At 33.0% G+C, this 16,931-nt stretch overlaps 1 protein-coding gene across 2 annotated transcripts in view; it reads left to right on the forward strand.

Moving 5' to 3' along the window:
• The window catches only part of LOC145663890 (synaptosomal-associated protein 25-like), a 165,756-nt gene extending 156,359 nt beyond the window's left edge, over positions 1 to 9,397 (forward strand). For both annotated transcript variants that reach the window (XM_081730048.1, XM_081730046.1), the window contains one exon: positions 5,675 to 9,397. In XM_081730048.1, the coding sequence (XP_081586174.1) occupies positions 5,675 to 5,740 (66 nt within the window). In that variant the 3' untranslated portion in view covers positions 5,741 to 9,397. The remainder of the gene's footprint in view (positions 1 to 5,674) is intronic.
• Positions 9,398 to 16,931: the final 7,534 nt, after the last annotated feature.

Below are 16,931 nucleotides of genomic sequence, written 5' to 3' on the forward strand. Positions count from 1 at the left end.
CTCCCATCTTCCTCAGCAGTATTTTCTTACAACATAGACTACAAGTTTCAACTCACATTTAATGGCATCAATCCTTATAATACAGGCTTGATTTCTGCATATTATTTTGCAACGAAGTTTCTTTCAAATTTCTTGGGCTGCTTTTGGCATGCAACTAACTAGAATAGTAACTTAAGGAACTAAATTGATGCATTATTAGAAATATTAATTTAAACTAAACTTGTATGCATCTTCCATTTAATAATTGCCGATATTTTCAATCGGAACTTCCATCTTCCTTAGCGCGCTTTCCAAAATTATCTGCTGCAAACTCATGACATCACATGCCAACAATCGTTAAACAGAACAGTAGTTGTCCGGATGAACATTGCATGGCGTCCAGATATGGGATCCAAGTCATTCAATAGCGTCCAGGTGTTTCCAATATGCCACCTACATGAGTGTTTTACATCTCCTTTTTTTTTTTTTTTTAATTCCTTTCCTCCAGTTTTCTCACTACCTCTCTCTCTCTTTTTTTTCTCTCTCTCTCACTCTGATTTTATGAAGTATTTATCATAAGAACTTATATTGTACAAGGAGAATCAAATGAAAACCTTAAAAGTGCAATACGTTTTAGAATGTAACAATGAAAAAGAAATCTCGCCTCTTATTTTTCAACGTAGTCTCCTTGACGCTGAACGCAAGTATTCCGCCTCTTCGAAAGTGCATGGATACCACGTTGGAAGTTCTTTTGTTGAGATTGTAGCCACTCGTGCACCGCACTTTTCACCTCTTCGTCACTATTGAAATGCTTGCCTTCCATCGTTTCTTTGAATGGTCCACACACATGAAAATCACTGAGACTAGGCCTGGTGAATAGAATGGATGAGTGAGACACTTAAATTTGATGTCATCGATAGTCTCAATGGTCAAACGGGCAGTATGCGGTCAAGGGTTGTTATGCAGTAGGAGGAACCTGAGGACAGAAGTCTTCGTCTTTTACGCCTGATTACAGGTCGAAGTTGAGTTTTCAGCAGGTTTGAATACAAGGCACTGGTTGCAGTCACTCCTTTTTGTATGTAGTATTCCTAAATTACTGCCTTTGCATCTCAGAAGGGAGTGAGTATGACCTTTCCTGCTGATGGTTAAGTGCGGAATTTTTTTGGTTTTGGCGAAGAACTATGTCGCCATTCCTTGCTCGATTTTTCCAGAAATGCATCACCCTCGGCAATGAAACTACGCAAAAGTTCTTCACAGGCGTCGACGCGAATATCTTTTAATTCAGTAGTGAAGTAACATGGGATCTATCTTGGAGGCACCTTATTGAAATGCAGAGCATTATGCACAATGTTTTGAGATGAACCAAAGCTAATATTCATGATTGTGGCGATTTCTTTCTGCCTGTTTTCCTTTACAAGCTGTTCCGCTAACGCAATGTTTTCGTCGGTCGATCGCTACTTGGTAAGTCTGTCCCGGTCGAGGAGCATCCTCCACAGATTTTATGCCACTTTTAAACTTCCTCCACCACTCATATATTTGCTGCAGAGAGAAACACAAATCACCATACTTTGCTGCCATCCTCCGATGCATTTCAATTGGCTTCACACCTTCGTTGCTCGAGAACGGATCACCGAACGTTGTTCTAACGTTGATTTTTTTTATAAAAAGGCCTTGTGTCCATCTTAAACATAAATTAAACATAACTTTCTTACAACTGTTACATTTCTCGTTAATTTATAATAAAGAATACAGACAGCCTTGTAAGAAAGTTATGTTTAATTTATGTTCTAACGTTGTGCATGTGGACAGTGGGGCGCCCATTTCGATACTGACGCTGCTGCATTCGTTGTTCTTCCAGCAACACTCTGCCACCTGTCGGTCATTAAGTGCAATTCAAGGCATATTGCTGCCACTTATCGAAGCAATCGTCCAACTTTAGGACATTTTATTGCATTTTTAAGGTTTTCATTTGATCCTCCCTTGTACTTAGCTAATATTATGGATAATGTTTTCATTATTTTTTGGTAAGCAATTTGTTCTACATAAGTGACCATGTTGGAGAAAAAACCTTATAATACACGAATTTCTTTTGAAATTTGTCTATACTCACCAATAGGTAACAGGTACTGATGATGAAACATCTTCATGAGTATTTTGTTGTAAATTTAGGTATGGAGACAAATAAAGAGATTTTGAGAGTTGGATACTCAAGTTTATTTTAGAAATATATTTCATAACTGCTTATATATTTATATTAAAATATAGTGCTGTGATGAAATTTGTTTCGTTAAAATCTCTCACAAGAATTAACAATTATATTAGAGTTTTCACTAGCAACTGTCTTCCAGTCGTACAAAACTCTACTGAAATGGGTATATCCATTCAGAAGAATAAACATTTTATAAGTGACTCTATTGTGCGCTCAAAATAATTATGATCCTTATCCTGTATTTTAAAATTAGTTCACTTCATACTTTTAATTTAAGATAAAATTTTCATTTAAAATTTATAACACATATATAAGTTTACAAGTTGGATTGGAACTGGTTTTAAGTCATACAATTGTCCATTTCAAATACCAATGCTAGTTGATATATGAGTATTCCTTTCAATTATTCGTGTGTTAATGATTACACACGAACATTTGCTGACGCCAGAATTTGAAAAAATAATATTAATAATAATTGATAGCATGATAGAGAAAACAAAACTTGCTTCAACGAAACAAAGTATCATTTTCTACTTAGTTGAAGGAGAGATCTCGGTTCGATTTCGCACCGAACCTCATGTGGTTCGAATACGACTCTACGCTGTAGTTTCACATCTTCATAGCTTCAATGCTGAAAGACACACTAAACATTAATCAGATCAATCTATTTAGTTGATGATTACAAAGGCAAGATAACCCAAATATACACGAAGCTCCACATTGTACGGTGGCGTAAATAGTGCATTGCACCAGATACATATAGTACACAGATAACATTTATCAACCTGTGACAGAATCAAATGTGAAAAGTAATTTGAATGTAACACATATTACAGCTACTGAATTCAATAAAGCAATATTTCATCTAACAATCTGCGTAATATCAACAAAAGATACATGTATTTTCTGTTGCTGGAATCCACTGAACAATATCACTGTGTATTGTGAGCGGTGACTATATTTAGAAAGAAATATAAATAAAAATGCTAGTACTCTCTGCGAACCAAAATATTCCTTATGTAGGACTTTCGGAAAACCCGGTTTCCATCTTCAGCTTAAAACAGTTCGAGTAAATTTAAAACATGAAAAAGAAACATGGATAGGTAAAAAAATTGTTAAAAAGGAATAAAAAATATGTGAAGCACACAACTTCTTGTCACACAAAGGTCAACACATGTCACTGGCCACTCATTGATCACTGTTCACTGTCGTTCACTGTTTTTTTGTGTTTTCTTCCAATCGGCGGAAATACGTGATGAAAAGATCACTCCATATTGCATTTATGTCTTCTCTGTCTAAATTAAGTGCAGGTCACTTTTTATGAATATAGTATGGCTCTCATTATGAAGCCTGTACTCTGTCTAAATTAAGTGCAGGTCTCTTTATATGAATATAGTATGGTTCTCATTAGGAAGCATGTACTCTGCCTAAATTAAGTGCAGGTCTCTTTATATGAATATAGTATGGCTCTCATTATGAAGCCTGTACTCTGTCTAAATTAAGTGCAGGCCTCTTTATATGAATATAATATGGCTCTCATTATGAAGCCTGTACTCTGTCTAAATTAAGTGCAGGTCTCTTTATATGAATATAGTATGGTTCTCATTATGAAGCATGTACTCTGCCTAAATTAAGTGCAGGTCTCTTTATATGAATATAGTATGGCTCTCATTATGAAGCCTGTACTCTGTCTAAATTAAGTGCAGGCCTCTTTATATGAATATAATATGGCTCTCATTATGAAGCCTGTACTCTGTCTAAATTAAGTGCAGGTCTCTTTATATGAATATAGTATGGCTCTCATTATGAAGCCTGTACTCTGTCTAAATTAAGTGCAGGTCTCTTTATATGAATATAGTATGGCTCTCATTATGAAGCCTGTACTTAATTTAGACAGAGGAAACACAAATGCAATTTGGAGTGATCTTTTAATCACGTATTTTTACCGATTGGAAGAAAACACAAAAAACAGTGAACAGCAGTTAACAGTGATCAATGAGTGGCCAATAACATGTGTTGACCTTTGTGTGAGAAGAAGTGTGCTTCACATATATTTTATTCCTTTTTAACCATTTTTTTTCTTTTCATGTTTTAAACTCACTTTGAACTGTTTTAAGCTCAAGATGGAAACCGGGTTTTTCGAAAGCTCTACTTAAAGAATACTTTGGTTTGCGGTGAGTACTAGCTTTTTCACATGTAATTCTTTCCACTGAACATGTTGGAAAAACTCGATTTTTCACCTTAAGTCATTCTGCGCATCACAGATTTAAAACAGAATCAGTCAATAAAATGAGCTTATTACTTAAAAATATGCTTGGAATACGAACTGTAAACCATTATTTTGTGGAATAAGAAATAAGTATATATGAATTATCATAAATTATGAAGAATATAAATCAATTACTTAGAAGAATAATTGAACACACATACATAGTAAATCTTCTACTTACAGAGTAACGGTGTCATATATAAAACATGGTGTACTTGTTATTTTGGGATTAGGTTGCTCTGCAGAGTTAGGGTTCATCTACATATGCCAACTCTGTACGAAACTTTTTCTCCGAGAGTGCAGACGCCCAATAACTCTTATAAGATCCATGGTACATTCTTGTACCAAAATACAGTGTTGTCTTTAACCGCTTATGTAGATCTTATAACAGGCATTTAACCCCGTTTTTTTATTGGTAAGTCAGACATGGACCAAAGAATACCCCAAATGGAGTTTGGAACCAGATGGCCAACATGATGGCGCAAAATGAGGACGGAGGCGTGACATCAATTTTTCTTGTTTTGAGGCAATTTTCAAAAATTTTTCCCGCCCTTAGCTTTCAAGATATTAGACCGAGATTTTGTACGCGCAATGTTTATACCTCTAAGTATTTCACATTTTTTTTTTTTTTTTTTTTTTTTTTTTTTTTTTTTTTTTTGAGATTTGTACGTCAACCCAGGCCCGAACCCGAGGAGCTCAAAGTTTTCGAAAAAGGGATTTTACCAGAAAATTTTCCTGATTTTTTTTTTTTTTACCTAATTTCCCGTTTCTAGTGTAGGATATGGGCATGCAAATGAACTCTTTGAAAGATTGCTTTATTCTGAAGAGAATGAGGTATGAAGCAGGTTCCTATGATAAATTGCAGTGAAACAGTACCTGCTTGACTGAAAGTCTAAAATTTACCTTAAAAAGTGAGGATTTTATAAGGAATAATGTACTCATTAGAACAAGTAAGCATCCACTATCTAAGAGCCTTCATAAGGTAAGGTAGTTTTAGATTTCAGCTGGATGACACTACAAATCAAAAATATGAGCTATGAATTCTTGTTTTCATGAGTGATTTTGTACATGAGTATATGTAATCTACTTCGCTAATTTCTGGTATTTTAGTAGATAGTACATTATTTTCTGTTTCTTTCTTTCGTTCTTTTTTGAGTATTGTGATGACAAAATAAACATTTTCAAGTTGTTTGAAAAATGCGTTTCTTTTTTTCTAGGCTGAGTCCAACAAGGAAAGAATAAACATGGCCAATCAGAGAGCAGGAAAATTGCTGAAATCTTAAAAAGGTGGCATCTGAATAAATACGGGTGTGGGCACAGAATCGAACAGAAAAATTAAGATAGCTATATAAATAAGTCATAACCTACTATCAAGGAAAAAAATAGGAAAAACTGCTACATTGTAAATCAAATTACATATATAATATAGTTATTACTTAAGAAAGAGATATGGCTTTTGTCTTTCATTATACTAAAACAGGTAATTGTTGTCCGTTTCGCAGCTTGTTTAGAGCCATAGGGTCAATACAAGAAATAACTACCTTATGAAAGAAACGTGTTTTGTGTATTGTGTAGTCGTTGCATGATATAGGTTCCAAAAACATTAAAAAAATATATAATTACAATAATACTGTCTAGTACATAATATAAAAAGAAACTGTTGGTATTTAACAACAATAAGATAAACCAATTATCTACGCTATTAATTTAAGAAACCTTATCACTGCGAAATTAAAATACCGCTAATTTTACAGTAATTATGTGATATCTTCAAATAGATAAAAGATAATCGAAATCTGGAACAAAAGCGCGCTAGACAATATTATTTTGCATGAGGTATCGTTATCACGAGTCACTTAATAGCTTTCCGTTTGCAGCTATTTAGAAACGCGAAAATAAATGCCGATTTTTCTAAATGGCTGGAAATCGAAAGCAGATAAGTGAGTCGTGATGACGGTATCTCATGTAAAATAATATTGTCTACCGAGCTCTTGTTCTACTTTTCGATTACCTTTTATCTATTTGAAGATATCACATAATTATTGTAAAATTAGCGGTATTTTAATTTCTCAATAATGCGGCCTCTTAATGCGGAGATTTTTTGCGTAAAGATGAAAATAATTCGTTCGAAACTTTGTTGTATAATACTTGAAGATCAAAATGTCTATTATATTTACTAATGGACGTTTTTCTCTTCTTCCTATGGCCTTTGAAAAAAAAAATACTCTAACATCTACCTACGTCATGTATATGAGTGTAGACTTGTGAATGTATATGCATTATGCTTCAACTAAATAATAATACTACCCATGGCTTTGGATTGATATTGTAATAAAAGAAATGCTGACCAAACACATACAAACACACACACTGTATTTTAAACTATAATGTGTTACAGTTTCGGGAAAAGAAATGAAGAAATTGAAGACGTTACTTTAAAAAGGAGGGGTTAGAGCTTATAGAAAGAGTCAGTGACGTAACTAGGAGGAGGGCGGCAAACGGGGCTTGTGCGGATTACGAGAGCGCAAAAATTGGGCAAATATTTGGGGAGAGTTTTGGTTTGTTTGGTCAGGGTGTCACTAAGGCGAATTCTTGCCCCAGGCGACAACTAGCGTAGGAAGGAGTGGAGAAAACTAGAAAGAAAGAATAGAATAAAGAAGAAGAATAGAAAAGACACCAAGAAGATTAATGAAGACGAAGAAGGTGTCATCTACAGGATATAGTGTGGGGACTGCGATATGTGAAATGTAGGAGAGACGAGGGAAAAGAATGAAAGAAAGGATAAAGCAACATAAAGTTGATGCGAGGAGGAAGAAATATGCCAATGCGATATACAAACATGTTAAGGAAACTAATCAAGAAATTAACTGGGATAAGACGGAAGTATTGGAGATAGTGAAGAGAATGATAATAAGGAAGTGGAAAGAAGCAGATTAGATAAAGAAGGCAGGAACAGATAAACTGATGAACTTACAAGGGGCTTACCTATTAATGAATTATAGCAGAGAATTTTGGATAACATAGACAGGAAGATGGAATAGGAAAAGGATCTTGTAAGGACCAAAAATGGCGGCACGTATATATATGTGTGTGTGTCTGTATCTTCATTTAATTCTATAGTGTCTATTTAGTGTCTGATGAAGAATATGATTGATATCCGAAACTGCAACACATTATAATTTAAAATACAGTGTGTGTTAAAACTTTGGTCAGTAAGTCTTTTGTTTCAACTAAATGTACAAGGAAGCAGAAGGAACAATAATTATATTTTGAGCCTGGAGTATGCATCTCATTTATCTATTTTTAATCTATATATGTATAGCTTCTTTTCATCTGATTTTTTATTTAACTTTTTTGGAGACAAAACACGAATCAAATTCAGTTGCATCTAGTTCTTATTTATATTTAATATAAAAGATAAAACTTGCTTTTAAAAATGTTACGAAAGTGTTCTATACTAATGTATGTACAAATACATGTCTACGCAAGTACGTTTATCTTAAAGAATACTGTATATTATTCTTGATTCTGTGTTTGATTAGTTGTAACCTATTTTAACCTTCCTACAGACAAATGTTAAAAAGCTGATTATGGTTGTAAAAAATATATATATGTTAAAATAAAATTTATTAAAACTGGATTTTATTTGTTTGTGACCATAACTATGTAATTATTCAGCACAAAGTACGTACTGGTACCTTGTTGATTGTTTAAATAACTTAGTGAGATAGTTTGTTACCACTCTATGAAACGGTTGTAAATGATAAATGTAGATATATTAAACTGATGTGAAAATTTTGTATATAATATATATATATTACAAATATTTGAAAATTCTTTAGACTTAAATATCGTACCTCCTCCATTATGATAAAATTTAAATTTAATCTTTGTTTTCTGTTGCATCATTTTTAATTTTCAATATTCCTACATAGCAAAAAAAAAAAAAAAAAAAAAAAAAAAAAAAAAAATGAGGTGTTGAAACAACACAAAATGACTACCACTTTAGCGTGTTAACGTGTGTGTTAATTCAACACATAGGATATCGCCTTCCGAGCATATCAGAAATAACTCGTTATTGGCTAAGAGTATTTACCTTGGGTTTTATTGTTTGGTATGAGCAAAGCTTTACGCAGTATATTCGGCACTTTACTAAGTAACGAATAACGTTTGGTGTTTTCTCTAATTGGTTACAATAATAGTTTTGTAAACTTGTTAACTGTCTGACAACAGTTACATGAATATCTGTTTTCATGCCATCTGTTTTCCTTATCTGTTATTCTTATGTTTTAGCACGTAAGAACAGAAGATGGCAGAACTGCTATTCATGTAACTGTTGTCAGACAGTTCAGAAGCTTACATTGTGATCGATTACAAAAAACACAGAACGTTATTCGTTGTTTGGTATAAAATGCCAAATATACTGCATAAAGCTATGCTTATACCAAACAATAAAAAGCAATGCAAATTGTCACTAGTTATTTCTGATATGCTCGGAAGACGATGTCATTGAATTAACACACTAGAGTGGCAGTCATTTTGTGTTGCCTCAACACCTCATTTTTTGCTGTGTAGCATTTCAATCTCAATTACGAATTTTTTTTTTCTTGTTATTGTTCAACATAATTTCATATTATCAAATTTTTGCATAGTTTGACTTTGCTGATTACTAAACAACATATAATTTACAGACTAGGAAATTAAATCGATTAACTGAATTAGAAAAAGAAAAACATTCAGGTATTAATAATTTTATATTGGTAAAGTTATCCTATATAGTAAAATTTAAGATATAAATGGTTATTATAATTATTAGGTTGTCAGGTGAAGAGTGTGTAAATATAAAAGAGAATGGTGCTATGTTTGATAGTAAACGAAAAAATAATAAAGAAATTCTTATGTATTTATATTAAATGGATTATAATACTAGTGAGAAAAAACATATATATATATGTAATTGTTACAATATAGCTATGCATCTAAACGTTTTAAAAGCCCATTCTTAATGTTAAAAAAGCAATTCGAATATTCCTCCACTTCAATAAGAGATCTTTTTTTATTTTATAAATGTAGCCTTTTTCTAGAAGTAATATGTTATTCTTTTTCTTTTTTTTTTTAATAACTAGTTTTCATTTTAGGCTGTTGAGTTATGTTTATACAAAGAAATGGAAACTCGAATGAGGGAAAAATAGTGAAACATGAATATTCATTCTAAGTTCAGTGCATTTTCTAAAATAAATAAATAAAATAAAATAAAATAAAATAAACAAACAAAGAAACAAATAAAATAAAATAATTCATCGATTGATAAAAACAATTCAGTTTTTTTGCTTAAGAGAGCAAAATGTCAACGGTAATTTCAAACTAATAAATGGCTAATGTTTCACTATTTTTCAGTTACGTTTATAATGCTTTTGGTTTTGCTGAAAAATATATTTGTAATAGAAAAAAAAAATTAAAATATAGGTTAAGTAAGGCGTTGCGATGTTTCAAGTATTGCAGTTTTGTACATATTCAAATAGATTGTTAATTAAAAAAAGACCAAATTCAAAATTCTCTGTGTGTGTGTGTATATATATGTCTAAATGGCTTCAGTAATCGAAAAATATGTATATATAGAAAAAAGTAAATTACCATATTTTCACAGTTGGATTCAAATTTCTAACAAAATGCTCACGCATTTTGATTAGGAAAGAAGAAATAATAAAGGGTGAACAAGAAATTGGTAGACTGGAAAAACTATAACAATTGAAAGATATTTTTGAAATTTATTTCCAAACTGTGATAGTACATGACAATGAAGACTCCGTACAAAATAATTTAAATAAGGTTTGCGTTCTGTATGCATGTGTACCCAAGTTCCCGCAGAGTATGTATTCTTCTCCGCGTCAGGTCGAGACCTGTAGTTCGTGCAATTTCTTGCCTGAAATATTTCCAAATCTGCGTAATGCCACGAATATTTTTGGCTCTGTGGGGACGTTCAGCAAACTTCTGTTTACACAACGCCCAAATGCATCTATAGCCCGAGCTTGGGGTATATTAATAGGGTTCTTTGCTTTCTCAACGAAATGAATACCTTCATTACGAAGAAAGCTGACAATTTTTTCTCTGTTGAAGATAAATAAATAAATAAATAAATAAATAAATATTCTTAGTGCAGTTCAATGATCCGGCCAAAACAAAACGTTGTCTCTTCGACGCCCGGATAAGAAAGAAATCAATCTCTTCTTCAAACATTCCGAGAGATACACGTTGACGTTGATGGTGCCTTCAGATATAAAGGGTTTGAAACTGTCCCCTTGCTATTCACTTGCTGTCTATTGCTTGCCACACCAATATTTTCTTGAAGAACTTGGTCCACCTCTTCATTTTTCCGTCTTATCTTAAGTAGCTGGAACCGAGGCATAGAAATACCTCCTTCTTGGAACTTCATCTGGCTCCCAAGGCACATAGGTCTCGTAATCCACTACGACGTTTTTACGCAGGGATTTTTGGTAAACGTAACAGCACCCTGATTTCGCACGCTCTTCCTGATCGTAGATGTACTTGGGTGCAGTTTTCTTTACGTATGACTTAATTCCCAACTTTTTTTTTTTTTTTTTAACTTTATAAACCATAGAGTTGATTGCCTCACCTTCAACTTCTGTGCAGCACTGCGAGTCGACATCGACGGATCCCTTTGAAACAAGTTCTGCACTTCCGCCATTATCTTCGGTCCTGATATCACGGCTGGACGATCAGTTTGTTTGCCATAACTTCCCTGGTGGGTATATCGTGCCTTGAACCCGAAGATCACTCGGTATATCGTGCTTTTTGGAACACCTTCGTCGCGAAAATCAAGCAGTGTATTGAGCTTACTTTTATCTGCTTCATTTTTGCAGTATGAAATGATGTATTTTGACACCACTTCTTTCTCCTTTCGTGACATCATGAATTCCTAAATTTCAAACGGACAATTGTGGCCTAGAAGTAGACAGAAACCCCGAGTATCTGCTCGTGTTTACAGTTTGGTCAAATGATATGCTTGTTTCATTGTGCACATACGGCTTTCCAGTTTACTAATTTCTTGTTCACTCTTTACCGAGAAAAAATTAGGATCAGAAAGAGGCAAAGAAAATACCCATATCAAATGAGAGTTTCTCCTAATACTATCTTTGTCACATGTACTAATTCTGAAACTATAAAATTATTGAATACATAATAATAATAATACTAGTAAAATTTATGTAGGAGATGAATTGTGAGATAATATATTTAGTCATATCAAATTTAAATAAGAACTTAACTATCTATAAAACTACAAGAACTGACTTAGAATACCGAATACTTTCAATTGACGTGGAAAGTTGAAATTTGGCATGATTATAGCTTTTCGGAACTGACCCACAGAAAAATTGCCAAAAGTGAATATTTTTAATTTTTAGGTGGTCTAAGGGGGGGAGGATGAAGAAATTCCCCATGTTATTTAAATGGGCCTTTTTTGGACCTAAATCTCATGTTTTAGGTACATGAAATTAGAATAAAAACATGAAACTCGGTATGCTTATAGGTTTTCGTTTGCGTTACCTAAGTAGATCACCAAAAACAAAAATTAGAATTTAGAATGGTTTTATGAGAAACTGAAAAATTTTCCCCATGTTATTTATATTGGACTTCTTCTACATCCCAAAATACTTAGGCAGTTCCGTCAGGATTAGAATGATGAAATTTGGTATGATTGTAGAGTTTCGGAACTAATCCATAGGAAAATTCCGAAAAATGCATATTTTTAATTTTTTAGAGGTCAAGATTGGGCATGAAGAAATCATCATGTTATTTAAATAGACGTTTTCTTGGGATACAAGATCTTATCTTTTAGAGTTGAAATAGGAAAATAAACTTGAAATTCGATAAAATTGTGGGTTTAAGAGGTGCAAGGCCGTAGGTCGAGCAAACGCGGGGTCTGGGGGCGGAACCCCTACCTAGCCTAAGGCTAGTTTACAAATAAGCATTCACAAATTTTTAGAAATACTGATTCTAAATTCTGTCAGTCCTCACTCCTTTATGTCTTCATTTGTACGTACAGGTCTTTTGACATGTAAAATTACCATTCAGCTTACGACATGAAAAATTATTTTAAATCCTATTTGTCATTGGATCCTATTTTCAGTAAAAATGTTCACTTCATTTATTTCTGCTTTCTTTTACGGTGAAAGTAGGATGCCTGACAACGTTATTGTTATTGTATTTTCTCTTACCAATACTAGAAGAGGAATAGAAAATGAATTGTTTCAGAGGATCAACTTAAGAATGGTTGCAAAGACACAAGCTTTATATTTTCCACCTACTTGTACGAATATAAGTGCTTCGTCAGCGAAAATGTGCTTGTAAATGTAAAATAATCGACTTTAAAGAAGAGACCACAATATTTAAAATGTAATAAAATAATTCAAAACTATATACTTCAAGTATAAGCACCTACATCGGAACAAGATACGTATTAAAATACAGAGAATACCAACATTTAGTATGAAATTATCTGCCAAAAAGTACTTTATTTTACACGTGGTGTGGATTTTGAAATTTTTGTCAACGTGGTAAAACATATTTTAATTTTCAAAATACCGTAATTATTTGTGTGGTACATTGAATATGTATATACAGAGTGATTTTTAAAAATGGGAAATTTTGAAATTTAAAATATTTCATGAAAAAAAATTGTAAAAAAAAATATTTATCTCATTTACTAGTAAAAATAATGCGATTTTAGAATACATTTAGTACAATTTTAGTAATGGGTTGGCACTTGATAAGTATCCATTGATTTTGTTAGTGGTCAGTGGTTACTATTTGAAACCAAAATGATCACCATCCTCTTAGGTATTGATCAACATCAATATCATCTCTCTATGACTAACGGTTCCCGAGATATGACCTCTTAAATCACCCGAAATCGGAACTTTTTTAGCCAATATCTCGAGGACGGTAAATGTTAGAAAGATGATATTGGTGTTATCAATACCTAACAGGATGGTGATCATTTTGGTACCAAATAGTAACCGGTGGCCATTAGCTCACTGTCCACTGGCCAAACCAGTGGCCAGTTAGCCAATGGCCACCAGTTACTGAAATCTTACAGTATGTATTATAAAATGGTGTTATTTTTACTATTAAATGAGATAAATATATATTTTTACAAATTTGTTTTCATGAAATTATTTAATTTTCAAAATTTCCCGTTTTTTGAATTACCCTGTATTTCTTAGAAATCCTACAACTGCGGAAATATGGTATTGTACTTATTTGTAAGAAGATGACTTAATAATTCCCTAAACAAAGTACGTTCAAGAAAAATGCTAATCAGAGGTCCTTTGCAAATTTTTAAAATTACAGTTGCCTTGCAAAAGTGCAAGTGTACAAAAGAAACATAAGTATCTGTTTATTTGAGTTTAACTATTCAGTGATTTTTTTTACCTCTGTCTAATAAATCCTCTAATCTTAGCATAATAACCAATACTAAGGTACAACTTTGCTGTGTATTTCATTGTAATTCTACAACATATTTATGTATGTTTGAATGATATTAAGTGCAAGTTTAAAAAGACGAAAGAGAAGAGAATTAATTTTGAAATAAATTGATGTAAATCTAAAATGTGAATAAAGTATAATGATTAAAGACTGAAAACGTTAAGTTTTTATTTTGTAATATTATTCACAAAATGACATTAAAAGTGTGATTTATTTTTAAAAAAAAAAAAAAAAACTTTCAAGATATTTTTCGTTAATTTATGTACATTACAAGAGTGTTTAGTTATTTTCATAAACTTTCAAGATATTTTTCGTTAATTTATGTACATTACAAGAGTGTTTAGTTATTTTCATAAACTTTCAAGATTTTTTCGTTAATTTATGTACATTACAAGAGTGTTTAGTTATTTTCAAAAGCTTTCAAGATATTTTTCGTTAATTTATGTACATTACAAGAGTGTTTAGTTATTTTCAAAAACTTTCAAGATATTTTTCGTTAATTTATATAAACTTTCAAGATATTTTTCGTTAATTTATGTACATTACTAGAGTGTTTAGTTATTTTCAAAAACTTCCAAGATATTTTTCGTTAATTTATGTACATTAAAAGAGTATTTAATTATTTTCACCTGGATGTCCTGGACCTCCAGTAAAGTGTGTCGTCAATCAAAAAAGATTGAAAACCACTGGATTAAAGCATATTGTGGGCAGCAGTAGTAGAAGGTCTATTGAAAACGTAAGTCAGAACGTAAGTTGCATGTGCAAGTTTAAAACTATACAAATATAACAAGGAATTTCACCAATAACTTTTAGCGACTTTTCACCCAAAATTGGAGTAAATTTCATATCTCATTTATAGACCTTTTGTATCAACATTTTGGCAACACTGGACTGAATCAGTCAAGGCTTCCTTGGAAATAGTGTTGCAAATACTTTTCCAGAAAATGCTGCCAAAGGAGAGAGGAAAGGACTTCAATTTGGGACGAAAATTCGCTAAGAAAAAATTTCTTGAAATAGCTTATCTATATGTACCGTTTTAAACTTGTAGATTTAATTATGTGGGTCAATCATGTTTCTCACAAGGTGAAGATTTAATACCATTAATATAGTACTGCTACTAGACCCTGTAACAACTACTGCTACTGCTGCTATTACTACTACCACTACATACAATATGCTGTAGTCACTTTCTTTGTCTTGTTGGTTTTCAAGACGTGAACCAACTCTTGAATCAGGACTTTTGTTTGTATTTTGAAGCAGTAGGATCATTTTATGTTTTGCTAGATATGGGGAGGGGAGGAAGCTGAAGCGAGACTCCGACTTCTGCAGCTAATGTATTACCTGTGCTTCTCAACGGCACCTTTGAAAACTAAAGGACATTGAACGTTGGAATTTAAAGAGCAAGGGGTTACACAAAACTAAACAGATTGTGAAGGAGTGGTCAAGTTGTTTACTTGTCCAACTACTCGTCGTTCTGCTGATTGTATGAAATAGAAAGAGATAAATGAAACATAAAATCTGCTTCCAACTAACACTTTCTGATTACATAACAAGCTGTTCACAGCAAAATCGTCGCCATTCGAAAAAATGATTTGCATCTTGCAAGCCGAAACCTCTATACTTACAAGGAACGGACATGAACGCGTCATCCGGACCTCCGAATCAAATTTAGTTCATTCGATAAACATAACGAAGATAGGTTTATGCACAAAAACAATTAGGTGCCATGGAGAAGCGAGTAATCCCCTGAGGCCCAATAATCCTGTTAGTATAAAGAAAATCGTAGACTTGCAGTGAAATAGCTATTGCATCAACACTGTTCACTGGAAAGCCATAGTTTATAGTTCTTTCTCTTCAGCATGAAACGAGCTTTCCAGGACTGCTATGTATTGGCGCCAAGAACATACCTGAATAGGGAAAATTGGGAGAATGTAGGGAAAATTCCCTCGAAAAAACCCTCCCATCAATTTTGGTCCCCTCTGGAATGACCCCGGGTAAAGTACACAATCCAAATATATTTCGAAAAATACTATATAGGATACGAAATGGGTGTACCAAACGGATTTATGTGTTTACCCAGGGCCACTCCAGAGGAAGACCAAAGTTGATGGGAGGGATTTTTCCTGTGGTACGTTATGAGCGCCAATACATAGCATTCCTGGAAAGCTTGTTTCATGCTACAGAAAATGAACCATAAGTCTGACTTTCTAATGAACAGTTTTTATGCAAAATCTAAGTTATTTCACTGCGAGTCTATGATTTTCTTTATATTAACAGGGTTAATGGGCCCCAGGGACTTATTCTTTAGTCCATGGCACCTAATGTTTTGTGCATAAACTTATCTTTGTTATGTTTATCGAATGGACGAGGCTTGATTCGGAGGTCCGGATGACAGGTTCATGTCCGTTCCTCATTAGTAATTTTCCTCCAAATTAGCAACACCGCTTGGAAATGCAAGTTCTTTCTAACAATGTCGGTTTCAGGAACAAGGATTTAAATCATCCTTATTTTGCTCCTTCCAAAAATACTGTATTCCATTGGAAAGACAGTATTTACATTCAAGTTAAACGGTGCATTATTTTTTTTATCACATTGCTAGCTGAGGCTATCTACCTTTGAGAGAGTTACGCCCTCTTTTAGGAAAGTGATGTGAAGGGATTGAGGGTTTTGAGATCTCTGGTTGGTCTAAGTGCTTTATTGAATTTCTTTCATAGCAATAATGGGCTTAAGGAGCTTTTCGTTCCTTAACATTAGGTGGAGAAAATAGACAAATGCATATAGACAACATGAACATACGTACATAGCTGTTATGAAAGTAGAATATGAACAATGATCTACAAAACAATAAATGAGGAACACTATTTAGGCAACATATACAATAAATATTATCAGGAGAATAGAAACTAGGTGATAATAACGTAGTAGTATAGTAATATAATTAATGAGGATGAAGTATGGGATGAGGTG

This window comes from Thermobia domestica, chromosome 11, assembly GCF_964235325.1.
Source record: "Thermobia domestica chromosome 11, izTheDome1.hap1.1, whole genome shotgun sequence".
Classification (NCBI taxonomy): Eukaryota; Metazoa; Arthropoda; class Insecta; order Zygentoma; family Lepismatidae; genus Thermobia; species Thermobia domestica.